Source organism: Talpa europaea (genome assembly GCF_964194135.1).
Source record: "Talpa europaea genome assembly, chromosome: 4".
In the NCBI taxonomy this organism is placed as follows: Eukaryota; Metazoa; Chordata; class Mammalia; order Eulipotyphla; family Talpidae; genus Talpa; species Talpa europaea.
The window spans coordinates 68,845,090-68,872,491 of record NC_140070.1 but is presented as its reverse complement, the minus strand read 5'-3'; the positions used below and the strand labels follow the sequence as shown (position 1 = coordinate 68,872,491).

Below are 27,402 nucleotides of genomic sequence, written 5' to 3'. Positions count from 1 at the left end.
GGATTTCAGTTTCCTTGCTTGTGATTGGTTTGTTAACAGTTTCCTATTTCTTCCCTATTCACTCTTAGGTAAATATATAATTCTAAAAATCTCTCCATCTCATCTACCTTGTTAAACTTGCTTGAATACACATATCCATAGTAATCTCTCAGTATTCTTTGAATTTGCAGTATTGTTGTAACTTCTCCTCTTTCATTTTTAGTCCTATTTGAATTTTCTCCCTGTTTTTTTTTTTTTTTTTCATGAAGCTAGGTAGAAGCTAGGTTTGTCTATTTTGTTCATTCTTTTTTTCATAGAAACAGCTTTTGGTTTCATTGATATTTTGGAATGTCATTTTGATTTTAATTTCATTTATGTATTCTCTTTTATTATTTCCTTCTTCCAGCTGTAGAATTGTTTGTTTGTTTTCTTTTTCTAGTCTTTCAGATGAGAAACAAGGTTGTTTATTTGAGCTCCTTCTTGTTTCTTGATATGGGCCTTATTGCTAATAGGTACTTTCATCTTAGTACTGCTTTTTCTGTGTTCCATAAGTTCTAGAAAGTTGTGTCCTCATTGTCATTTGTCCAGAGGATTTATTTATTTTTACATCATTGTTCATTTTTGTATATTGTTTGATTTCTCCCCTCAGGTGGAATCCTTGTGAAATTCCCACCACCAAACACCCATGAACCATCACCATATTCTCTTATGCTCTTCCCTTCCCTGTTTTGACCTCTCTCCCTGCTCCTCCCCTGCTGTAAGTCTCTGATTAATAGTTTGCCTGCTAGTTTTGTCTTTTTGCTTTCTGGCTTCTTTTTTTTAAATTTTATTTATTTTTGCATAGAACTGGGGTGTAAGCCAGAGGTGAAGGTGATGAAAGGATTAAATGGAGTGGGGAGCAGAACAGGCATATCCACTTAAATACACTGCTGAGGGGAGCAGCGGATGAGATGGGATGTCTGCTGTGCCATGAGGGTTAGTTAGCTCCCTTGCTGGGGATCAAACTAAGGCAATCAAGATGTTGTGATCATAGCGCAGAGCCTTAACCCTTTTTTTCTGACCTCTTGTCCAGTGTCCCTATATTCCTATAAGTGAAACCATTCAGTATTTTTCTTATTCTTTCTGACTTATTTCACTGAGCATAATCCCTTCCAGCTCCATCTATGTTGCTGCGATGGCATGAGTTTATCCTTTTTTGATTGCTGAGTAATATTGCAATGTGAGATATATCACATCATCTTAATCCACTCAGCTGTTTTGGGGCATTGAGATTGTTTCCATATCTTTGCTAGTGTAAATAGTGCTGCAATAAACATGGGAGTGCAGGTTTCCTTTTGAATTATTTTCATTTTCTGCAGCAACTATGAGGAAGGAAAATGACCTAACTATAATTTTATCCCAAAAGCAAAAGTTTAAAATATTCAAAAAAAATTCAAAGAAAGTGCAAGATATTGATACAGTGCAGAAAGGGGCACTAAAAGTGACTCAGAACAGTGCCCAAATAGTTTACCACTCACTGTCTAAGTTCTTCACCTGTGCACTATTGCAAGAATACTCAGGTTCAGAGAAAAACAATAGTGAGATTTATTTAACAAACAAGAGAAAAACAAAGAGTTACTGAGGCCAAAAATGGTGGTTTACCTCACCCAGGAAGATGGCATCTTCCTGCCACTGAAGGCACGGAGCACGTGGCAGTCTGTCTATAGGCCAGGATCCAACTCATTCAGGTAGCAGATGATACAAGAGGAGATGCTCACCAGAGCTGCCATGATGCCCCAGCAAAGCTCCAGACAAGCGACACTCACAACAGCTACTGTAGCAGCCAAACGGATCTTCGCCTTTCCTTCCAGGTTCTAACAGCAGGAAAGCTGGGAACAGATTCAGTTGCTCGGCTACCTGCAAAGGCTGCAAACTTTTCTGAGGTTGACTGCTGAAAGCCTCACTGAGGCCTGCAACAGCCTTCTGGAAGATCTGCATGGTGGGGGCAGAAATGGCTGACCCTGAAATTGCTGAAGATTCAAAAATGCTGAAATCCCTAATGCTGAATCCTGAGCACTGAATCCTGGGTCCTGCTTCTGCAGTCCCTTATATTTCTTATTAGAGTGTCCACCCCCACTGATACCCTGTTTGTATTACTCCTGTGGCTGGCTGTCCTCACCAGCAACCCCTTCCAGGAAGCACCACCTGTAACAGTCTTTGGCTTCAGTCCCCTGTTAAAATATCACTATGAATTCCAATCAGACTGGTGCTTTAGATTTTTGACATCCTGGGGACTTGGTATGCACAGTAGCCTGTCTTTTTATGTTCCCTCAGTAGTAACTAGAAGTGGTTAAGCCGTTCAGTGGTGATGAGACAAAAATACCAGGAAGAGTAAGAAGTGGCTATGGAGGGTAGGCTGGAGTAATTTATGTCAGAGGGTTCTTTTTACCCAGCAGTGACCTACTAGTTACTAGCTACTAATAACTTGAGTATTTAAAATACTTGTACTATCTTTGTATTCATGTTCACTGTGTAATTTGAAGCAGTCATTTAGGTAGCTTTATTTTATTTTCTAAATATATTGCATTTGCTGTATTTCCTTCTGTCAATTATTGCTGCACATGCTTGGATATTGCCTTCATCTTGCAAAATCGCCCCTCAGAAGAGGATATGTGGTTGTACTGGAATCAGTACAAAGCCCTGCTATTATTGGGTGCTTTTCTAACTGCCTTATTTATAACAGTGGAGCACTCTGTGAGGAAGACACATTAACCTTAAATGACCTTGTTTAAAGCAGATATTTAGGGGAAGCACCTGATACAGTATTTCTTTTTTGAAAAGATACAGTAGCATTTAAGGTAGTGGCTAGCTATTCAAGAATGTGCCCTCCCTGTTGTAAATGCAAAGCATCTTTATCAAGAGCCTTTTCACCAAACTGCCCCCCAAAAAATAACAAAAACAAAATATACTCTATACATTAAGGATTTGGGGCTATGGAGAGCATGAATATGCACCTGCAGGACAAATGAAACCATCATCTGTCCTAATTTTTACTAAGTAGCTATAAAAATTTAGGTTTAGGCCTTTTCCAGTGATGTCATCAGGCAGGTTCTCAAATACTATGACAAAAATGGGGTATGCTTCAGAAAATTGTCAGAGAACTAAAAACTGACCTGAGGTGTTGCAGGCACAGATCTCAAATGGGCATGTGAAATGTGAAAAGTGACATATCTAAATATACCTTATATTTCACTATTTCACTTATATAACTGGAAATATGATCTTATAATCTTATACAATTATGCATTCAGATAAGTACATGAATCATAAGTATATAAATGGACGAGTTTTCACAAAGCAGACAGTATAGCCAACTCTCAGATCAAGAATTAGAACACTACCAGCATTCTGAAATGCTCCCTCTTGCTCTCTTCCAGTCATTGCTGCCTCCCACGGCCACATGTATAGTGTGAGTAGTATCCTACTCAGATTGATTTTGCCTGGTTTTGACTTTTTATAAATAGATCATTCAGTAAGTACTACTTTGCGGCCTGGCTTCTGTACATTAGAAGGTATTTGAAATACATTGATGTCATCACATTTAGTTTGTTCACATTGTTGAATGACATTTCATGTTTTGAGCAGCCATATCCTTACTACGAGGAGAAATGCTGGTTTAGTTTCTAGTTCGGGACTGCTGTGAACAATGCTATTATTAGGACTCTCCTGTGTGACTTCTGGTGAATAAATGTCCAATATTTGGTTGGGTATATTTTCCTAGGAGTGTCACTATTTTAGTTATTTTGATGGAAGAATAGTGGTCTTGCATTATAATTGTGATTTTCCTGATGACTATTTGAATACACTGTTAGAATATCTTTCAGTGTCTGCCATATTTTTGTCACTTCCCACTCTTTTCATTCCCCTAAAATTTTGCATATCCTAGTTGGCAAAAAAAAGAAATCAACTTTTTTTTTGGATTATCTTATTTAAAGAGCTGGAGATCATCCCATCCTGGGACAATGTGGAAGTTTAACTTTTATTTTTATTTATTTTAAAGATTTGTTTTTAATTTATTTATGCATACAAGAACTGGGATATAGGCCAGAGGTGTTTGTGGGGCAGGGGCCGGGGGGCTGAGAAGATTCACCAGAGACAGACAGGGGAGCAGAACAGGTAGACAGACTGAAATACACTGCTGAGGGGAGCAGTTGGAGAGACAGGAGAGGTCTACTCTGCCATGTGGGTTAGCTCCCTGGCTGGAAATTGAACTCATGCAACAGTGGCTGGTGATATCTTGATTGCGCTGAGACTTTAACCCCTGCACCACCAGGGAGGCCCAGTTTAAACTTTATTTTTGGTTGGTGTAGTGAACGCCTAACTGATCCATCAACATCTGTTCTCTCTTGGATTCTCTATCTTTGACATTACCCATACAGTTATTTTTTTACAAACAAGTCAATTGTAGCCTCTCTCATTCATCAGCTCCCTGCCCTGATTACTCACTGTCCTGTCAACCCTATGCAAAATATAGTGTTTCCAGAACCCTCTAATAAATGTTCACGTGGAACAGCTTAAGCACACTTGGTAAATATTCAGATGATGAGGCCTCTTCCATCGAAACTCTGATTCAGTAGACTGAAATTGAGTCCCAGGGATGTATGCTGTTAACAGACACTTCAGAATATGGCTCTTTTGGGGGAGCTGGAGGGATATACACATAAGTGTTTTTGTTTTTGCTTCAGTGCTCTTGAACATTCTCTACTGTTCAGAGTTTTTCCCTGTCCTTCCTTCGCTGTCATCTTTTAACATCCATACAAATGTTACCTCTCAGAGTCCATCTTGACTTCTCTAGGCTCAGTAAATCACTTTGCAGTCAATGAATGCTTATTTCTCATCTTTACAAACATATTTCATCAGAGTCCTTCCTCATTGCAGCTCAAAACATGCCTTGCTTTTCTTTTTTTGTATAAATGCAGACTCTGCCACAGCTGGCACTCTGATCTTATTCTCCCATTGCTTCATGCCTGGACTACTTGTAGAAGTGTACATACAGTCAGATCATTATTTCAAAATTAAAGTAACATCACATTTTCCTGCTGTGAATCCTCCAGTGGCTCCCCATTTCTCAGTGTGAAAGTCAGTCTTCACTAGGTGGTCCTGAGCCCATCACAGTCTGCGTCTTCCCCACCTTCACCCTTCAGCTACACTGGCCTCTTTGATTTTTTCAGAAAATGCCATATATGCTTATACTGTAGGGCTTTTAAAATTCCGGTTCCTTTTATCTGGAACATTCCCCCGCAGATGTCTGTAGTACTAGCACGCTTTTTTCAAGTCTTGGCTTAAATGTCATCCCAGTGAGTCCTGCCTTGACCACCTTATCTTGAGCAGGTTTTATTTATTTATTTTTTTAACTGTTGTTCTCATGATATAGTCCTAAATGTCAGAGTAGTGCTTGGCAATAATAAGTGCTGAAAGAATTTTGTTTGATTTGTTAGATGATATATTAAGGGTGCAATTGAAAAGAGACCTTAAATAGTATATCTTTATAAGCCAGATTTCAATGAAATTTTTTGGAAGATATTTTGCATATTTTTAAATTTTGAAGTGAAATCTTGGCATTGGGAGTTTGGATAAGAATGGGGTTGTTTATGTATTGCTGTACTGACTTGATAGAGAAGTCAGTTATTGACCAGTTTATCCTACCCTAGTTGTGGGTATTAGCTGGCACCTAGATTTTTATATAACAGAATTTTAGGGGTTGATACTTGAATACTGGAATTTTAGGTTGTTCCTGCTCTGTTGGCATAACTTAAAGTGTTTATAGTGGTAGATTCTCATGAGGAAATCAGATAACATATGAAAATTGAAAGTCTTTTTATGTTTGGTTCAAGCACATCAGCTTTGAGATGCATATGCATAATTTCATAGCCCTGTTATAAAACTTAGTGCTTTTGCATATTTTAGTCCATCTGAAGGCCATCCTTATGCATTCTTGTGTAAATTTTGGATGAACAGAAACCTGTCCCTCTTCTGGTCTCTCTTTTTCTTGAAGTATTTCCTGAAATACTATGATACCATTCTGCTGAAATCTAACAGCTAGGTAAGAAGAGTATTACTGTGCAGGATATATTTATGTGCAGTACATTTTTAGAGTAATTTTTGCTTTTACTGTGAGCCCTTTCATTTCACATATATGTATATAGACACACTTATATATTTGTATGTATATGAATATATACTTATACAGGCCTTTGAGAATATAACTTTTACTTTGTAGTGTATAGCTTTTTCATGAAACAGGTGATAGTTTTCAAATTTATAAAGAGGTCATGTTTACAAATCTGCTGGGTCAGCAGGTCATTATGTCATCCCACCTCACCTAACCTTTGGTGATCTCTAATTACCTTCCTACCATTTTACCTATTTCATCTTCTTATCATAATCTGATTTTATTGATCATAACCTTTTTATAAGAGTAAATTCTATGCTGTCTCCCAAGGTGGCTGGAACATTGGTATGTGGTTATGTGTATCCTGAATAGCTAAGAAAAAAATTCATGAGGGATGACTAGGTCCTGCAACTTGAAAGACTGCCAAAATAAAATACTTCTAAGAAGAAACTTAAGTCAGCTAATATAATACTTGTTTGAAAAAGCCAAATTTTAATTAGATGGTATCATGAGGGAAAGCCTGTGTATAGTTTTATCTAAAATAGAAAAAACAGTTAAGCACCAGTTCAAACCATGGCTAAAATTTTCATTTAAATGACTTAATAAACTACATTGACAAATTTAAAAATAGACACCTATGTGAACTATTTTAGGGACTTTATAGTGCAGTTAAAAATATATATAGCAATTTCCCTGCAGCAGAAAAATACATAATCAGGTTGTTCTTTTTTCTCTCCGCATTCTCAAAGTTTCTGTATTTCAGGACTTTGATTTAACTAATACTAATCTTACAAGCCTATACATCAATAGATAAATTTATATTTGATCCTTATTTTGTTATCTACCTTTTCTCTGGGATATACGAGTATGAATGAGCCAACAAATATATAAATTCAGTTATAAAATACTGGGACATAAAGAATGGCAGACAAGTGCGAAAAAGAATAAAATAGCTTCTGAAAGCATTCATTCACTGAACAAGTTTTATTGAATACCATTAAGGTATTAGAAACTGAGGGGATTAGGACTGAAGCAGTAATAAGGGTTTAGGATACAGAAGAGAAGGAAAAAGGAGAGAGCCAGTCTGAGCTTTTAACCCACTTACAGTTTGTTCATTCACTCACTGACATCTGTTGAGCTGCCTACCTTTCAGTATACTGGGGTGCAATTGTGAAATAAAGTAAATGAGGAATTCTTGTCCTGACTTAGCTTATTTTAGTTACATAGAAGAAGATGACAAATAAATACAATGTGTAGTACAGAGTGTAAGAGCTAAGGAGAAAAATGAAATAGGAAAGGAGACTGGGAATTGTTGAGGGTGGGAAGCAGGTTGTTATTTTAGATAGCTTGTTCAGGCAGGATTTGGTGAGAAGCTATCATTTTAGCAAAGATCTTAAAGAACTGAGAGAGCTAGCCATGCAGGTTTCTGGAGAAGGAGCCGTCGAAGCTCAGGGAAAAGACTGCATGAGGTCCTGAGATGAAAGTGTGCCTGGTATGTTCAGAGAATAGCCAGGAGGCTGCTGTGGATAGAGCAGGATGAGCAGTGGGATCATCTGTACACTTGGGTTTCACTCAGTGTGATGGGAAACCATTGGAAGGTCTTGCCCCGAGGCCTGACACATAAATATGTAATTTCGCAAAGGGAACGAACCTTAGGCAAAGGGTAATTAATAATTAAATTCAGCTATAAATTGTCAAGCAGACTGGAAAGGTTGAATTGCCCTGGAAGATGTGAAACTGGGATTGAGTGAGAAATAAAATCTTAGAGCTTTAGGAGTTAGCTGTGAGAGGTCCTAGTGAGCTTGCGAAAGTGAATGCAGAACTCTAGGAGATTTTCTTCAAAGAGTGTGGAGACCCTGAGGTGCAGCCGCAGGGATGAAGGGCTGTCCAGGCCCCCTCACGGGAGGGGGGGGGCGCCCTGGAGAGGGATCCAGTGAGAGCCTCACAATGGTACTGCTTTCTCCGCCTTCTCATTTTTCTTTTTTGCTTCTTGTATTTATTTGTGGACAAGTTGGTTTCTAAGGAGATCTCTGTATGCTTTCCCAGACTTCTCATGAGGTAAGATTATAAAAGAAGGAAAGATAATTGGGAAACTATGATGTTGTCTTCATGTTAATAAGCAACTCATCGTTCTTCAGTGAGGCAGGTGGGCCTCTTCACCACTTCTGGAGAATTACAGCCACCACCAAAAACTTTTTAAAGGCTATAGTAATAGCTATGATTTTAGGTCTAAACAACCCACAAAGTTTCAGAATGATGACATTCTGAAAACTAGATTGATTTCAGTTTATGAAAAGCACATATTTGTTCATTTCACTTTTTATCATATATAAAAAGATAAAGGTATTTGCAATTGTTAATGTTTTCACATGTTGAATTATGTGACTTTTATGCGGAGCCTCAGTTGTTTGTTTTTCACAATAAAGTTAAAACATTTTGTTATCAGAACTGAAAGCAAAATTTCATGGACTGTTGCTCCTGCCAAGGAAACATTGCCCTCTCTTGACTTAAGGTGTTAAAACACTTAGCAGTGTTTTCTGTCTAATTTTAGAGTGTTGCTTTCTGAATCTGAATTGGAGCAGTTTGCCCTGAAATGTCATAGTTGCTTATTTTGCCCAGAAATGAATGCATACAGCTAATTTCTCTTGTGACTTTCAGATGGAAGTCAGAGTTAAAATGGGAAATTGCTGTGGGAGTCTGGCAGGGTATTAAAATCTTGAGTGCTTTTAAGGGCAAATAAAATCTCTTTCCATTCTTGACTGCATGAAAATTATTAAACTCCGTCTCGGTAAGCAGGGGAGATGATGAGTATTGTGGATTTTCATCTTTCTCTCATGAGTTCTTGTGATTCAAATCCTATCCTACTGCAGTGTTATTCTGCATTAAGTATCCTGAATACCAAGATTGAAGCATTATTTTTATACTTGTTTATCCTTAAACTTTTCAGTGCTGTGAGAATGCTCATTATATACCATTTCTGTTGGTTCTATCAGTATTAGTTCATCTTGATTGATGCCCTTGACTTCAAAGTATAAACAGAAAAATAGAAATAGGTGACAGGGATTGATTAACAATCCTCCTTCTAAGCAAAACAGTAAACCTATCTAGATAAATCACTAGCTCAAAAGGCTGGAGAAAACATGTTAAAAGAATTAAGGGTAGTATGAGTATATGTATGCGAGTTTAAATTGATAGGGAAATTTCCTAGAAGAGTTATAAGGACACAGATTCTAACTGGTTATTTTTACTGCCCTTCAATTTTTATTAGAAAATAGGCTTATTGGTTTTAAACTATTGGAATGATTCTTTGCTTTCCCTTTTTTTTGGTAAAAGTAATTAGTAAAAGTAACTAAAATCAACTTTATGACCTTTTTAAGTCTGTGTGTGGGTGTGTGTATAATTATATGTGTACTATATAATATAGACATAGCGTAGTATATAGTTTAATATATTGTGCCTGTATATAACTTTATATGTAATTACCATGTTGTTGTTATTTGACTTTAGTTAATTACAGAGTTGAAAGGGGTACTTTTAACCCATCATTGAAAGGTGAAAAAACATTATTTTCCAGCATTAACTCTCTGTTAGGAGGTATTCTAAGCACTTGACATATATTCATTCATTTAACCCTGACAGCCACCCAAAGGGATAGGGGGCATTCTTACCCCACATATCATATAAGGAAACTGAAATTCAAAGAAGTTCTGCATCTTGCCCCATAAAGAATGGATCTGCGATTGGGGCAACATAAATTTGAGTGCAGATTCTGGGCACTTCTTTCCCTCTCCCATTCTTTCTGGAATTTCCAGTTCCAAGGGTTTTTTACTCTCACTTTCCTTTACCTAATGAGGTTTCATCAGCTTACAGTTTAAGGCTTATTTTTGGGTTGTTTTCCTTTTTTGAGGTGAAAGAAGAACAGCACTTCTCCACTTTCCATCCGTCACTGTGTTGCTTTTTCTTTCCTTCCTGGTACTATTCTCTGATTCTCAATCAATTTCTGCATTCTTAAGTTACCTTCATCAGAACTAGAAATTAACTCTATAATAATAGTTTGACCAATTTTAAGTAAGATGACAGCACATTTATCTCATGGTTTCTCTGTGTGTCCTCTGTCCCTGCTTACATCTTTATATACTGCATTAGCGAAAACACATTTTTCTTGCCTTAGCTCTTACTATTTGTGGTGCTATTTCTAGTATTCACAAATACTAGTGAATTGTCTTATGTTTCCCAAGACCTTTGGATTTGGACTTTAATCCACAAATGTGTTTGCCTTTTTCCAGACAGTGTATAGATAGCAGCATTAGTTCATCTTGACTGATGTATAAATAGAAAAATAGGTTTCAGGTTATCCATGAAAGCTTGTAGTTTGAATATTCTGGGATGTCCTGGCTCTTGGGACACGCAGCTATTCATATTTTGAATGAGTAAACTCCCATTGAGTGTAAAACTGTCAGGGACATTTTTGTGACTCAGTTTGATAAATGCATACTTTGAACTGGCTGGCTGCCACATTATTTTCCTGACTAAATAGTGAGGAAGAGAATAAAGAATGGGACACCATCTCCCACTTCCCACTCTCGGCACTCTTCACACCATCCCTCATACTCCATCTATCTTTTGTGTGTAACCTGGTGGATCTCCACTCTTACTGAAGATGAGATCCTGCTTCATAAGCCAAACATAATCATTACTGAGTATCACACCACATTGAGTTTGCAGCAGTGAATGCCACTATATTTTAAAAAGTAAAGAAGAATTTCACAAGGTTGTAATTTGTAAATACATCTTTACCTCCTCTGTCCTTACCCTTCCACATAATTGTTTCATATGTAGAACCTGAGGTGGTTGGGAATGGGTGGGGGACAGTCTCTTTGTATATCTTCTTTGTGCTTGAGTGTTAACTTTTTTTGGGGGGAGGTGGGGGGAGGTTGGTTGATTTCAATCATGGGTGTTCTTAGACTCTCGGTGTTTCCCCCTCATATATCCTGAACTTCATTCAAGTGTCCCTAGACTTGGGACTTTCTGCTGCCACCTCAGTCCCATTATGCCAAGATCTAGACTCCTTTGCCTGTTCCTTTCTTTGAAAATGAATTTCATGCTAAAATTGTCTATTATATGTCCAATTACTATACCAGAATTCCCTTTTAATGGGCATGTTTATGTTCCTGTGATCCTCTATGCAAACTGTGGGACTTTCACCACGATTTGGAAGTGAGGGCGTGTCTTTCCTTCCAGCTAGGGAGCTTAAGTGTTCCTATTGCATTTTGTTCCCATGCCTGTTTTGTCATGATAGCAGTGTAGTTTTCCTGTTTCCCTTTAACTTTGACTCACCTGACTGAGATTCTCAGAGACTGTGAACTTGGTTTAGTAAGGTCAGTGCTATTCTTTGTTTCCTCTACCTTGTCCCAAATATCATTGAAAATGAAACTGTTATTGTCCTCCCTGGTGGTCTAGGAATTAAGTCTCAGGGCTATCACCACTACCACAGCCTGAGTTTGATCCCCAGCCAGGAAGCTAACCCACATAGTACAGCAGACCTCTCCTGTCCCACCTGCTACTCCCCTCAGCAGTGTATTTCAGTACATCTGCCTGTTCTGCTCCCTACCTTGTCTCTAGTGAATCCTTTCACACACACCCTCCCACCTACACCCCTATTCTTCTACACAAAATAAATAAATTAAATAAATAAATAATATTTTTTTAGAAAAGATGAAACAATAACAATTTAAGGAACTTAATGGTTTTAATAGATTTTTAGAAGTTGGCTGAGAGACTTGTGTAAAGTGCAAATACATGCTTGAACAAAATGTGATTTCTAGTGATGGACTCAGAATCAAGGATTCTGTGGCACAACTGCCTTTTGTCCAATTCTACACCTCCGTCTCCTTTGTCCCTGTGATAGCATCCTGACATGCCTTCTTCCTGTGGTGCCCCCACTTGCCAAACTGCTTTTTACTCACAGAATCGCAAGAGATCACTCTTTTTTCACTTCTCTCACATCCTTGTCTGTCTCTGGCCTTAACTTTATGATGCTACCTTTACTTACCTTTTATTTACAAACTACCTAATTCCTCTTTCCTGCTAGACTTGAGTTTCTTTTCTTTTTTTTCAAAGATTTATTTATTTATACAAGCACTGGGTATAGTCAGATGCGCAGGAGGGTGAGAGAATTCACCAGAGCCAGAGTGGAGAAAAACAGGCAGACTGACGAAATACACTGTTGAGGGGAGCAGCGGGCGTGGCAAGGGATGTCTGCCGAGCCATGTGGGACCCTCAACAGCGGCCTGGGATCAAACTGGTGCTGCAGAGGCTGCGGGCAGCTTCTCAGCCTAGCACTCAACCGCTGCGCCACCAGGGAGGCCTGACTTGAGTTTCTTGAGGCCAAGGGCAATGTCTATTCATTTGGTGTTTCTACTCATAATATGGCGCCAGGTGCTAATAAAAACAGGGTTGTGTGGGGTTACTTTATAATAATAGTACTTGGGGGAAAGTGTCATTTGGTGGGAAGAATAAGAGCCCAAGAGAAAAGTAATGTGATCAGAGTCATCGCAGTGACAAGTGGGGACTGAGGATGAGGGAATAGATGAGCTTGGGGACAACATGCCATTGGAGGACGACCCCATACCAGTTCAGACGGGGCAGGCATTCTAGGAGTTGTGGCCAGAGATATTGGCAGCAGTGTGCGTAGAGGTGGATGGGTCATGGTTGTCATAGGTGCAGCCATGGGGAAGACAAAATGAAAGGTGCCATTTCAGGAGAAGGTGGAGGACCCAGGAGATGATGGCCATGTTGGAAAGAGGACAGCATTAGCTGGGAACTGAGAGCTGTGACAATGGGGAAAGGGCAGGGGGAGGGACTAGGAAGCCCTTTGGCAGCAAGTGGCCCTATCAGGCACGAGGCAGGGCTCTTTGGACAGCTGGCATATGAGACTAGTTGTTGGTCCTTCTGTGATTGATGATGAAATTCTGTGTCAGATAATCATTGGGATTTGGGACTGCTGAGAGAACCGAATGGTGGGTTTGGCTTAGCTCGCCAGAGAGTGAGATCGTGTGTGACTGTCATGGTGAACAGATTCGAAGAGCGCATCAGAAATTACTTTATTCTCTTCTCTCCCCTCATTGCCTGTTCAAACCACTTTGTGGGACTTGGCTTTTTGTCCCTGGATGAAATCTGAGACAGACTTGCTTGCTTCTTGGCTCCGCTCAGATAAAAATTAAAAAAAATACATATCTTTCAACAACTTTTATCAATAAACATGGTCTTGGTTTAGTAAGTATCATGTCTGATCTAGGCCAGTATAATAATACATATTTTATTTGTAGAGATAAAGCTTCTCCCTCTCTTGCAGCTCCTGCTTACTATATATGAAGTTGTAGTGGGGAAGAGAGTTATGACAGGCTTCTTTTTCCTATTTTCCTCCTAAAACATTGCTGCTTCCTCCCTGACTCACCAGGCAGCTCTGACTTCTTCAGAGTAACCTGGGTAGGTAGAGGTGATCAAGCGCAGGAAGGTCTTACACTGGGATACCAGGCTGTACTGGTCTCTTGCCATGTTTTTTTTTTTTTTTTTTAAAGATTTATTTATTTATTTGTTTGTTTGTTTGTTTATTTATTCATACATACATACATACATACAAACACTAGTACAGTCAGAAGCGCAGGAGGGTGAGAGAATTCACAAGAGCCAGAGCTGGGAACAGAACAGGCAGACTGACAAATGCACTGCTGAGGGGAGCAGTGGGCGTGGCAGGAGAGGTATGCGTGTGCCATGTGGGACCCTCTTGAGGTGGGGATTGAACTGGCACTGCAGAGGCTGTGGGCAGCTTTGCAACTCAGTGCTCAACAGCTGTGCCACCAGGGGAGGCCCTGGTCTCTTGTCATGTTAATAAAATCCTGATTTACTCTTTTGTGAGCACTCACATGGGATTTTTTTGGGAGTTTACTTCCCTCCCTCATTTCTTTGACTCTCACCTGTGTTTTCCTTGCCATCAGAAAACACTTCCTCCGGGCCTCCCAGGTGGCGCAGCTTTTGAGTGCTGGGTTGGGAAGCTGCCCACAGCCTCTGCAGCGCTGGTTCGATCCCCGGCTGCCGGGCGAGGGTCCCACATGGAGCGCAGACCTCTCCTGCTGCCCGCTGCTCCCCTCAGCAGTGTTCTGCCTGCTCTGCTCCCCGCTCTGGCTCTGGTGAATTCTCTCACCCTCCCGTGTTTCTGACTGTACCCAGTGCCTGTATAAATAAATAAATAAATCTTAAAAAAAAAAAGAAAGAAAAGACAACACTTCTGCTTTCACCCCAGTGGCAGCCTGCTGAGATTTGCTTACCTGACTGGGCAGCCTTAATTCAGTTTCAGCTCATGTTGACTCAGCAGTCCGTATGGGGTTGTTGACGTAGAAACACCCTGTAGACTCTAGGAAGTACTTTCTAGTTCTGAGAGGTGGGAGCTAGAAATATGCATGTGGGGTAAACATTGCACAGATGGTGCCTGAAGTCATGAGAGTGGACACGGTTGCCCAGCAAGAGACATAAAACCTCAGGGAGATTCACACTGAAGAGGCAGAGGAAATGGAGGAAATGAGGAAAAGGAACTGCAAAGCAAGGTTCCATAAAGGGGAGACCATAGGGGCCTTCCCCGGTGGCGCAGCTGGTTGAATGCAGTGCTGTGTAGCTGTCCACAACCTCTGCAGTGTGGATTCGATTCCTGACCAGCCAGGGAGATACCCACATGGCACGGCAGACCTCTCCTGTCTCACCCGCTGCTTCCCTCAGCAGTGCTTTCAGTCAGTCTACCTGTTCTGCTCCCTGCTTTGTCTCTGGTGAATCCTCTCACTCTGCCACGCCTCTGGTCTGTACCCCAGTTCTTATATAAATTTTAAAAAAGGGGGTGACAATAGAGGAGTCAGCAAAACATCACGTCTACATTGTGTCTCTATTTTACCCAGAATAGGGAGCTTACAATACAAACGTTTTTAATTGTGAAAGTGCTCTAAACTTTTTACCTTATGTTGTGAAAATCGATGTTAATTGCACTTTAAACTTTCTTTGTAGTCAAATTTTAACTCTTTTCCCCCCCCCAGTTGTGTATGAACACCGATCAAGATTAGAGAAATCATTGCAAAAGGAAAGACTTGAACATAAGAAAGCAAAGGAAGGTTCGTAAATAATGTAATTTGTGTTGATGTTTTTATTGTATTCTTTGATGAGTCATATACTTGCTTTACTATTTGTTTGCAAAGAAATTTTGCAGATTTACCCAAAGTCAGTTTTATAGGTGGGCAGAGAAAGAGAGAGCAAACAATGTGTTCTGCATTTTGTAATAAAATAACTCCTGCTCAAGATTGGATATAGAATCTTCCACATAGTTTGTGCCACATATATTATTTCAATATATTTTGAAACAGCTTTTCATTTGGATATTACACACATATGTTACTAATTCCCGAAACTTTTGTGTGCAGATATGCAGGAATTAACAGTATGCGGTGCCCTGAATAGCCAACTATTATATATATATTCATGTGCACATATATACCCTTATAATAAATTGATCTCATTATATATGGTGTCTTTTAGGTTATGTACTGACTTTTATTTTTTAAGGCTTTTATTGCCTCAGCCAGTTGGTTCAATTTGAAAGATTTGATATTTAGCCCAGGTATTAGGCAATGCATTTGATTTTTATCAGAATTTTTCCATAAAGCATAGATTTTATACAGCTTGTGATTTTATGTTATCTGCCTTCTTATTTTTATTTATTCATGTTTTGTGCTAAATTTTGACATTTAAATTAGTTGTTCTGCCTGATTACCATGGAGTGGTGTATAAAGGAGGGAGAACAGTTTGGCTTAAGGAAGTTTTGCCTACCCCTGGATTAAGACTGTGGAAGAATAGAGGTTTGACATCATTAAGCTGCTTTGATGGGACTTCGATTTCCTTATCTTCAAATGTAGAGTGATTTTATAGGGCCATCTAGTGGATAATAAAGCTTTAGGCGCATTCAGGTGCTGGATGACTTTAGTATGCCATCTAGTGGATTGCAATAAATCATCTCTGTATTTGGATGTGCCTCATGTTTTCTCCTTAATTTTGGGGAGAGTTAATCATAGTGACATTCTACATGTGCTTTTAATCATTTGGCTATAATGTGATTTTGTTGATGCAAGATATATAACTTTAAGGTAAAAAGGAGATTTACAATACTTTTCAACTTTTTTAAAGCATTAAGAGAGAAAATAAAGTATACGAGTAACCAAGAAGGTTGTTATAAACCTAAAACACTTTTTTGCAAGTCTGAATAAAGTTTGTATTTATTCATAAAGATGTTAAATTATTCCACAATAAATTGATTTAAATTTTCTTTTCTCCATTTTGTATTCCCTAGATTTTCTTGTTTACAAGTTAGAAGCACAAGAAACATTAAATAAAGGAAGGGTAAGTTTTTTTTCTTAATTTTTGTTTCATGAAACTTGAAGTAGAGGAAAATACAGCTACAAGATCTTCTATTCTGTCGATCATTAGAATTGTAGGGCTGAAATACATATTTTTGCCACGAAAAATTTCCAATAAAAGGGGCCTCCCTGGTGGCAGAGCGGTTGAGTGCTTGGTTGCGAAGCTGCCTGCAGCCTCTACAGCGCCGCCGGTTCGATCCCTGGCCACCGGGTGAGGGTCCCATGTGGCGCGCAGACCTCTCCTGCCGCCCCCTGCTCCCCTCAGCAGTGTACTTCGTCACTCTGCCTGCTCTGCTCTCCGCTCTGACTCTGGTGAATTCTCTCACCCTCCTGTGCTTCTGACTGTACCCAGTGCTTGTATAAATAAATAAATAAATCAATCTTAAAAATAAAAAAAAAATTTCCAATAAAACACTTTACTCTTTTATTTGTTATTCTCTCTGTAGACTGTAATATTTATTTTGGTTTGTTTTTGCACAACTTTACTGTTACTTGCACAAACAATACTGTGTAGAGTCTAATAGTAGCTGGCTTTTAAAAGCATTTGTGGAATGAATGAGTGAATGAATGATACTGACATTTAAATCATTTTTTTAATGTTTAAATTAACTGGAGAAAAACAAGTCTTTCTCTTATTCTAAGAAAAATATGAGTATTAGTTGAATAAAACATTGACATTTGGGAGTATTAAGAATGAGAAGAGTCAGTTCCTTGAATGGCTAGGAGACTGTCAGCCTTCAACGCTTACATGATTTTAAAGCCCACCCCACCCCCAACCAAGCTTGTATGCACACTACTGTGTATTTTACCATATAATTTCCTTGTAAGTTAAACAAAATTGTAAAGCAATAAAATAAAGTAATAACACAAAATTATATTTCATTTTATAAGATGTAAAAATGTGAAACAAGAAATGACCACAAGTGTATGTGTCCTGGCTATGGGGCAGAGTAAGAGGTGTGGCTTAGGGACAGACCCATACAATGCAAGGAGAGAAACATGTCAGATGGCTTTTTAATTTAATATCTCTTAGTGTTTCTCCTTAGATATTTTCTTTCATCTTAGACTGGAGGCAGTAGGACCACTAGAAAGCTTCTGACTGATTGTGGTGGACCCAGGATTATGGAAATGTGTGAGGTTCATATGTGAAACTATTCCACTCAAAGATATACTTCAGTTATGAAGTTCAGCTGTAGATTAGATTCAAGCTTCAGTCCTGACTCTGCTACTGAAGCCAGTGTTTGCCCTTGGCCTGTTCCTAGTTCTTCATCAGTTTTTCACTTTGTAAAATGGAATCTCCTGAGGTAAAGTAATGTATGTAGAATTTCTTTCCCCTTGAAGTTTGGTGAAGGGTATTGTCTTTACTCTTCCCTCCCTTAAGCCATGCTAAGCATGGAGGACCTGCTTCCTGTTGGTTTATCCTCTCTGCCCCCTGAGAGCACCCAACACAATGTATTATCCAAGTGTGGTCAGTGTGTGTCAGGGACAAATTCCTCTCTAAATTCAGCTCTTCCCTGGATAGAAGAGTGGAAGTAAATCAACTCTGCTAGACTTCTGTTTTAGGATTCTATATCTTGCTTTTAATTACCAAAATCTAGCAAATATATGGGAATGTTCAAACTTCATATCTGATATTAAATAAAGAGATGGCTCAAGTGATATCCTGCTTCAAGGATAGAATTCATTTTGGCTTACATAAGTGAAATGGATTGAATGCATTTATTAAGAACTTTAAGCTGAGTTTAACGTAAGAGTCAGATAGGTTATTTTTGTGTTAACTATTTTCTTTTCAATTTACAGCAAGATTCCAATAGTAGATACAGTGCATTGAATGTTCAACATCAGATGCTGAAAGTGAGTAACTTAAGCTTTTTCTTCATGAATGAATTAGAGTATTAAATATCATAAGTGATTAAGGAAGGTTTACAGAAAACTGATTTGTATTGTGCTATGTTATATTAAAGTCATACTTGAATAGAAATGATGTGTAATTGTAATGTCTCATCATATTTATCACCCAATTTAAAACACATATTTTAGCACATTGCACATTTTCTATAAATCATGCTCTCCGGTCAGCTAATTACTAATTTTGTTCTTCACTTTATTCTCTAAGGCTTTTTATTTGTTTATTTAATTTCTCTCAGTGTTTTTGCTCAGTTATTTTCTTTTAGCTTAGACTCACTGGAGGCAATAGGTCTACTAGAAAGCTTCCTTCATTTTACTAATATTTATTGTGTCCTTTTGCAGAGGAATTTATATGTAAAAATTTCCCTTCCTATGTTATTAGGTGAAACTCATTACTGTGTTTCAAGATGAGAGAGAGGGAAGGAGGAAGGGAGATTCACTGGTCCATCAAGTTCAGAGATAAGTGGTGTGTCATTGTGCACAGTAGAAAACTCCTGTGATCTCAACTCCTGTGATCTCAACTCCTGAGATCTCTACCCCTGACCTCCAGTTGTTTATTTGATAGTGTCTGTCTTCTATATCACTCAGGCATTGCTTTTCATTGAAAACAGAATCTTTCCTATTATCAAGAAAGTGAATTAACTGTCCTTAGACATCCTTAGTTATTGGAGAAGTTGGAGGCTGTAGATTTTGTCTAGATGGTGAGTACAACATAATATTATAAATAGGGTCAAGATAAATAGAATCATTTTCTAACCCATTGATTTATTAATTCCCTAAAAGAGAGAAGAATCTTTTCCACTCCTTCTTCTTCATTAAACTTGATTATCAGGAAGAATAAAAACCAAAGAAGGGAAATTGAATTGTTCCTGGGAAAACATTACATTGAAAGAGGAAGTCTAGAATACCCAGGAAGGCATAAATTTTTCTAGTAGCTTTACCTAGTTTCCACAGTAATGGAAATTTCCTTGGGAATTTTCCCAAATAGCTCCCTTTTCCATCTTTCATCCTAAGTTCTAATTTCTTATTGTTCACATTGATGTTAGAATCTAAGGAGAATGTTATTTTTGGCTATGATCCCAAGCTATTCATTGAATGTAAGTGAAACGGACAGGAACTGCATGAATTACAAGCAACTTGAGAAAAAGGAAGCTACTTCTTCACTTGTTCCTGCTTTCTTTCAAGAGACAGGCTCCAAATGATAACATTTGGAAACTGTAAATCACCACTCAAGTTTTCATCTTTGTAGAGTCAACACGAGGAGCTGAAGAAACAGCACAGTGATTTGGAAGAAGAACATCGTAAACAAGGAGAAGACTTCAGTAGGACATTTAATGACCATAAGCAGAAATACCTGCAGCTGCAGCAAGAGAAAGAACAAGAACTTTCTAAGTTAAAAGGTATTTGGAAATCTTATTAGCCAGTTTAAATGGGAATATGACCCATAACTATGTTTTAATGGAACAGTAGGCTTTTTATTTTTTGCATAGTGATTGATCTACATTTATCATGTGGTCACTTATTTCTCTGTAACGCTGAACATTAATTTTTATTTCTTTGGGTTTGTACAGTGAATCAGAATGGAATACTTAAGTGTTTTTCCATGGGCTGCATCAGCCATGTTGGGCAAGACACTTCATTTTTAAGGTGTGTTGGGAGACATTTAGTATCGCTGACCTCTTACTTAAAATGCCATTACTGTCCCCTGTCATTTGGGCAGTTTCTCCAGACATTTCTAAAATCTCCAAGGGGGCAGAAAGACTCCATGCTACTGATTAATAGTAGCTTCAGAAAGCGCCTGCTCTATAGTCACTGTCCTGGTGAACATTGGCTGTTCTTCAATTACTAGTTTTGTGACCCTGCAGAAATTGATAAATAATGTAATTACTGCAGACTCCATCTATAAAACTGAGATAATCTTACAAATTATCAAGCTTGCTTGCAGGCTTGGTATGAGGATTAAATAATTCATGTAAAGCACCTAGAATATTTAGTGGTATGTGGTAAATCTTTAATGAAAAGTAACTGCCATCTACACCAGCACCAGATGTTTTCATAGCAAATGTGAACAGAAACCTGTTATGCTCTGAGTATATGTTACTTCTGGAAAAGGGAAATAGGCATTTTACAATCAACTTTTCAGGTGCTAAGTACATTTGACAATGAAAATTAGTTTTAAAAGACATACAGTGTTCGTAAAAACAGTTATGAAATCTGAAAAATCTGTAGTCAATTGTATTATACTAAACAATTTCCTGGTTAGGATGCAGTGCATTGCATGTATGTAAGATGTCATGTAGTTCTTCCCCAAGGGCAGGTGGGTTATGGGGACTTCAGATTTCTCTGTACATTTTTTGCAATTTTTTTTTCAAATTAGTGTTTCAAAATAATTGCAGCAAAAAAGGCACATGGGAATTAAGTAACTACCAAGGCAGTTTACAAAGGATGCAGGTGGTCTTGGTAGAGGTGGGCCAGATAGGAACAGATGATGCCCAAGGCATGCAGACATGTAGGGGCCTTGGTGTGCTAGTGACGTGGCAGGTGGTGAGGGTCATTGAAGATGACAAACCAGCAAAAGGAAAAAAGTCCTCACAAAGGTCATTTCAGTGAGGAAAGAACCAGGGACTCCAGTGTCATGGCATTGCCGAGCTTGCAGTAGTGATACCTTTGGTTGGTGAAGGAAGAGACATGGGGCCCCTTGAGCTGGGATGAGTAAATATACTAAATCATACCAATTAGTAAATTCATTAACGAATGAGAAATAACATTTTCTATAAATAACATTTTCTGTGCTTGGCATGTTTTACATAATACAGATCATTTGGTTTTAGCAATAGCCTTAGATGGCAGGTATTCTTATGTCTACTCTATATTTGCTTTGAAGTCAATAGATAGCAATTTTTAACAAATTATGCAGAAAAGTGAGAAAAAAGAACGATGGAATATAGGACACATGTTTGTAAGTTCTGTGTTCTGAGGAAATTCAAGCCTCATAATCTGGTCTAAACTTCTTGGCACTGGGCCTCCCTGGTGGCACAGGGTTAAATTCTTAGTGCTATCAAGCTATCGCCAGCCACTGCAGCACCGAGTTGGATTGTTGGATCCCTGGCCAGGTTGCTGACCCACAAGGCGCAGCAGACCTTTCTGTCTTGCCTGCTGCTCCTCCCAGCAGTGTATTTCAGTCAGTCTGCCTGTTCTGCTCCCCACTCTGACTCTGGTGAATCCTCTCAGCCCCCACACCTCTGGCCTATACCCCAGTTCTTGTGTGCATAAATGAATAAAATAAATCTTTAAAAAATAAAAAAATGAAATTCTTGGCATCCTGGATAAAAGGAGAAATATAGTTTAGTATAGAGTGCTTGTCATCAGAAAGAGAATATACTGATACCTTGGGGTGCAGGCAGAGGCAACAAATACAAAAGAATAAGAAAGAAATAATAAAAGAGAGAAGAGAGAAAGAGGGAGAGACTCTATTATAAAAATAACCTATATAAGTATTGGTGTTGCAAATTAGTTTTTGGAAGAAATTTCTTAAGAGACCTTAATTAGCAGAGTGTGACAATGCCTTTGATACTTTGCTAAGTAATTTTCATGTCAACACTTTAGTTTGAGTGATCTTTGTTAAAGACAACAAACTGCTGAACCAGATTTTTTGGGCTGTCCAGATGAATCCATGCCACATACCCAAACTTTGTAATTTTTCGTGAGTTGGTATCCTGTCAAAGTCTAAAACAAATCCTAAAACAATTTGAGACTTTAGATGTGAGAATAATAAAATAAAACCCTGAAAATCTAACGTTTTTATGTGGAATTTTCTTTTTTTTTTTAATAGAAACTGTGTACAATTTGAGGGAAGAGAATAGACAACTAAGGAAAGCACATCAAGACATACATACACAGCTTCAAGATGTCAAGGTAAAATAAAACCAAACATTTTCCTTTCTATTATTGTCTGCTTTATCTTATAGAAAGACTAAAAATCATTCCCTGATTGGCCATCATTTTTGGCTTTGCTTAAATTAGAGTGTACATAATATTTTTACCAAGATGAGTAAATTAGATGCTTAAACTAGAGTGTATATAAGATTTTTACCAAGACCAAAGATGGTCTGAAAATCCAAATATTTTTATTAGTATTGAAATGATTCATTTACCAGATAGTTGCATTTTAATAAGCTTTTTATTTTAAAAGACTTATTATTGAAGTATTTGTTCCTTTAACTTTGATTTCACTGTAATGATAGTATGTGGGTAGCACATTTTAGATTTTAGAATACTACATTAATCATAGCCTTCTTGCTACAATGATTTTTAATCTTAACAAATGCTGCAGCAACAAACAAGCAAACAGAGTGTTGGATGGTTATACCACTGTCAGCCAAAGAAGATTTTATGTTAGAATGTTAAAACTCAACATGTAAAATTCTTTTTTGTGTAGCAACAGCATAAGAATTTACTCTCGGAGCATGAACAACTTGTAGTGACTTTGGAAGACCACAAGAGTGCACTAGCTGCTGCACAGGTTAGAAGGGTAGCAGCCTCTGCTGGTTCTTTTTAAAGTCTGCTTAACATTTCTGAATTCCTTTATGCATGTAGTCTCTTACAAGTCAATCTTCAGTGAGCGTCTTAGGACAGAGCTATCCTCATTCTGAGAACTGTGCATGCTTTCAAAATTCAATCAAGAGAACATTAAATAGACCATTGATTATTTTGCACTGGTAGTATGATGCACATGACTCTTTCTACCCTGCACTAGCCCCTATGTGCAGAAGTCTAATACTTGTTTTAAATCACAGAAATCTCACCTACATGGGCTTTTGCTGCTATAGCGTTTGTGTTGATTCTTGTGACAGGAAATACAGGATTTTATGATGCGAGCTACAAAATAAGTTATTGTCTGGTTTTTACTTCTGTCATTCCCTCACTTGCTCCCCGAATTCTAGTATGCATACACTCCTCTGAGAACTAGACTTAAGTGTTGTTGGTCAAATTAAAGAAAATAAGAAGCGAGCTCTCATACCACTGGAGAAGTATAAAGAGGAATCATAAGCTCTATCTGTTCAAAGTCCGGAATAGTCCCGGGCATATGGCGGGCCTTAGTGAATATTTACTGAATGAAGAAACAAGCAGATGCAAGTGTGGGAGACCTTATTGAAGTAATACTATACTCTACATTTTGCAATTTTTATAAAAGGAAAAACATTGGGATGGCTAACTTATTCACCATGTGTTTTTGTCACTAGATTTTCACTCCTCTTGGCAGAATTAGGAATAAAAAAACTACCTGTACTTATCAGGAGACTATGAACTATTTTTTGTCTTTCTAAAATTATTAAAAGTACAATATGATAGGCCTTGTTGCATTCCAGAAACTTTGGCATCTATGTCTGTGGGATCCCTTTTTAAGTAGTCATCGGTTTGGTATCTCCCTATGAAACGTTAGCTGTGTGGTTATTTTTATATAAGTATGAATTAAATTTACTTTAGAGGAGATTATTTCATTATAAACCTTTTCTATAAAATATTTTTCAAGTATTTTGCCTACATATATTATTTTATATGGTGTTTTTCATACTGAAATATAAACTGATTGTTATATGTAGTACATGTAGTATATGCAGTACATGTAGTTATATGTATGTAGTACAATGTTCATAAATATTAAACTAAGCAACAATCCAAGAATCCAGAGAAGTATAAGTAAAATAGTTCACTTAATGATCCAAATAAAATTCCATACTAGGCCTACTGGTAGAATATAGCATAGGAAACATTTTTATTTAACCTATGTATAATTTCTGTGTCTGAAATACCCTTTTGGCTTCCTGTTTGTCCTACCTGTTTTCCCCTTTTTTGATAGTTACCAGAAGTAGATGTGATAATTTAATGATAGCTGCACTGCTGACCCCCATGTTAAAAATGTCCTGAATCTCCTTGTTATTTCAAGCATCCAGCTTTCTCATGCAAATCATCTGATGAAATTCAGTGTTCACAACCTGATTTTGAACTGTTTGGGGGGGGGAGGCAAAACTAGAATAGAATCTGAGTATTTACAGTTTCCCAGGGGTCATTTTAAGGACTTTATGTAAAGAACTTTTATTTTTTGATGTTTACAACCTTCTGAGCCATATGGCATTGCACCCTTTTAGAACTAAAAAGTGAGAGGTCAAAGGAAAATAAAGCAGCTGACCCAAGATCTGTGACCAGAACTGAGCTTGAAGTTTAGTTCTTCCTCACATCAAAGTCACACTTAACTTTTAAGTCTGTGTTTTTTTTTGAGACTTCCCTGAATCACAGTTACCTGAGTCTTGCTTCATGCCTACTGAGTCAGAATTTCTAGAGTGTGGGTGCCACATTTTTAACGTGATCTGCTCATGTCTCTATGCACACTAATATTTGAAAACCACAAACCATAGCATTGCTACCTTTAAAGATGATATAGTTAGGAGGCTGAAAAAGAAAGTCTAGAATTGACATTGTGTATCCTCCATGTTTTAAAATATTAAAGTCATTAATATGTGGATGTAATTTTCTTTTTAACCTCCAAATTTGGTTTGCAAAATGTTTTGGTCAATTTCTGGGATAAGGATCACTATTTGCCACCATGATACACCTTTGTACAAATTACAAATAAGCACTCTGCTCAAACAGATTCAGCAAGCAGACTTCTTCAACTTTGTGTGAATTAGAAAAAGGCAAAAAAGACGCCTCTTCCTTGGGGGTGTAAGTCACCATGCAGGGTATGTGGCTGTTGTGATGGGAGCGCCTGCTGAGGTCTACCCTCTCCTGCCCTCTCTGCCATGTGACTGAGGAAGGTGGGCTTATGTGGAAAACATGTTCAGAAAAAATGTTGTATTCTTTGTATGTGTTTATGTAAGATGATGTATTCTTTGTATGTGTTTATGTAAGTGTGTGCTTACACATAGCATTTCTGTTCAATGATAACATGATAATGAACTAAGCACATACTGTGTCTATTGATTCTTAGTTAACATATTTGAATTTCTTTCCGCTTTCAAGTTCCTTAATTAAAAATATCACGTGCACAAACACATACACAGAGACACACACTCCGCTATACACAAATACCCGTATGTGAGTATATTTGAGACCTGTAACTATGTTAGCACCTTTTTCACATTAGAAGAAAGGAACATTCCAAATTTGGAAATAAAAATCTAGTCTCATTTCATCATCTACTGTTGCTTTCCAAATCTGCAGAGCATAATATAGCAATACCTGGGGCACTCTAGAAAGTAAAGGTCCCTCCTTGAGCACAAGTTTACTGGGAAAAGGGAGTGGCCTGAGTTATATAATACATATATATATATATATATATATATATATATATGTATATATAGTATACACAGTATCTATCAATGTGTGTTATTTTAAACTTATGATTCCTTTCAATTGAAAAATGTTACTTGGACCATGTTGGCAAAAAGATATTTGTACTTCTATTTGTATTATTGTGTGTATTTTTAATAGATTTTTGATGCTATTAACCTGATTGCATAGCTTTCTTAAAATTTTAATATTGACATTTATAGTAGAAAGTTATTTATGGAAATTCTGACTTTGTTTAATGTAGCATGAGAAACTAACATCTGTTCCTTTTAATTCTACTTTGCATGAGCTTAAAATGGCTAAGCATGTCCAAGTTAAAAAAACAACAACAAACTATAGCATGGTAACAATCTGCATATTTTCACTAACTTGTATTTAAGTGTTATATTTTTGTCTACTGTTCTAGTAATCCCTAATGCCCATTTATGAATGATATCTTTTTCCTTCTTCAAATTGTGCAATTTGCATCTGGTGGTACGATTAATATGCAGACTCAAGTTGCAGAATATAAACAACTGAAAGATACTCTGAATAAGATTCCAAGCTTTCGGAGAACAGATCAAGCAGAGCAGCAGAATGTTACCCAGCTGGCACATTCTCCACAAGGTGACAGCGCAGTCCAGGAGAAGCCACCCCGAGAGCCACAAGAGGTAAGCAGCATGAACCAACGTTCTGTGGTCAGGTCACTATGCCTGTCAAGCTGTCATTAGGTGAACTGCTCTAAATGTTGCCAACTCGCCCTGTAGAACAATGGTTCTTAAATTTAAGTGTATATCAAAGTCTCCAGCAGGGCCGTAAATACAGATTATTGGGCCCCAGTCTTGAGATTTCTATTCAGTTAATTTGGAGTGAGACCTGAGATTTTGCATTTTAAACTGAATCAGCTAGTCTGGGGAGCACACTTTAAGAACTGCTATAGTATTTTCTGTGAAATGCTATCTTCATTCATGTGGATTTATTTGTTTAAAGAGGCTACAGTCAGAAAGGACCTATTATGTCAGGTTTTTTTTTTTTTTAATTTTTTTAAACCTTTTTTTTTTTTTTAAAGATTTTATTTAGGGCCTCCCCTGGTGGCGCAGTGGTTGAGCGCTGGGTTGCGAGGCTGCCTGCAGCCTCTGCAGTGCCGGTTCGATCCCCGGCCACCGGGCGAGGGTCCCACATGGCGCGCAGACCTCTCCTGCCGCCCGCTGCTCCCCTCAGCAGTGTACTTCTGTCCTTCTGCCTGCTCTGCTCCCCGCCTTCGCTCTGGTGAATTCTCTCACCCTCCTGTGCTTCTGACTGTACCCAGTGCTTGTATAAATAAATAAATAAATAAATATTAAAAAAAAGAGATTTTATTTATTTATACAAGAACTGGGGTACAGGCCAGATTCGTGGGAGGGTGAGAGGATTCACAAGAGACAGATAGGGGAACAGAACAGGCAGACTGATGAAAACCACACTGCTGAGGGGAGCAGCGGGCGAGACAGGAGAGGTCCACCGCACCATGTGGGACCCTTGCGGGCCGGCCGGGATGGAACCAATGCTGTAGAGGCTGCGGACAGCTTCGCAGCGCTGCGCTCA

The 27,402-nt window shown here is 38.2% G+C and overlaps 1 protein-coding gene across 2 annotated transcripts in view; it reads left to right on the top strand.

Moving 5' to 3' along the window:
• GOLIM4 (golgi integral membrane protein 4) overlaps positions 1 to 27,402 on the top strand; it is a gene marked incomplete at both ends in the record, with an annotated part of 106,025 nt that overhangs the window by 47,695 nt on the left and 30,928 nt on the right. The window contains 7 exons of one of the 2 annotated variants that reach the window (XM_084232393.1): positions 15,211 to 15,285; positions 16,515 to 16,564; positions 18,382 to 18,435; positions 19,739 to 19,889; positions 22,322 to 22,404; positions 22,928 to 23,011; positions 26,331 to 26,489. In XM_084232393.1, coding sequence (XP_084088519.1) covers positions 15,211 to 15,285; positions 16,515 to 16,564; positions 18,382 to 18,435; positions 19,739 to 19,889; positions 22,322 to 22,404; positions 22,928 to 23,011; positions 26,331 to 26,489 — 656 coding nt within the window. The remainder of the gene's footprint in view (positions 1 to 15,210; positions 15,286 to 16,514; positions 16,565 to 18,381; positions 18,436 to 19,738; positions 19,890 to 22,321; positions 22,405 to 22,927; positions 23,012 to 26,330; positions 26,490 to 27,402) is intronic. The other variant, XM_084232394.1, reaches the window with a different exon arrangement.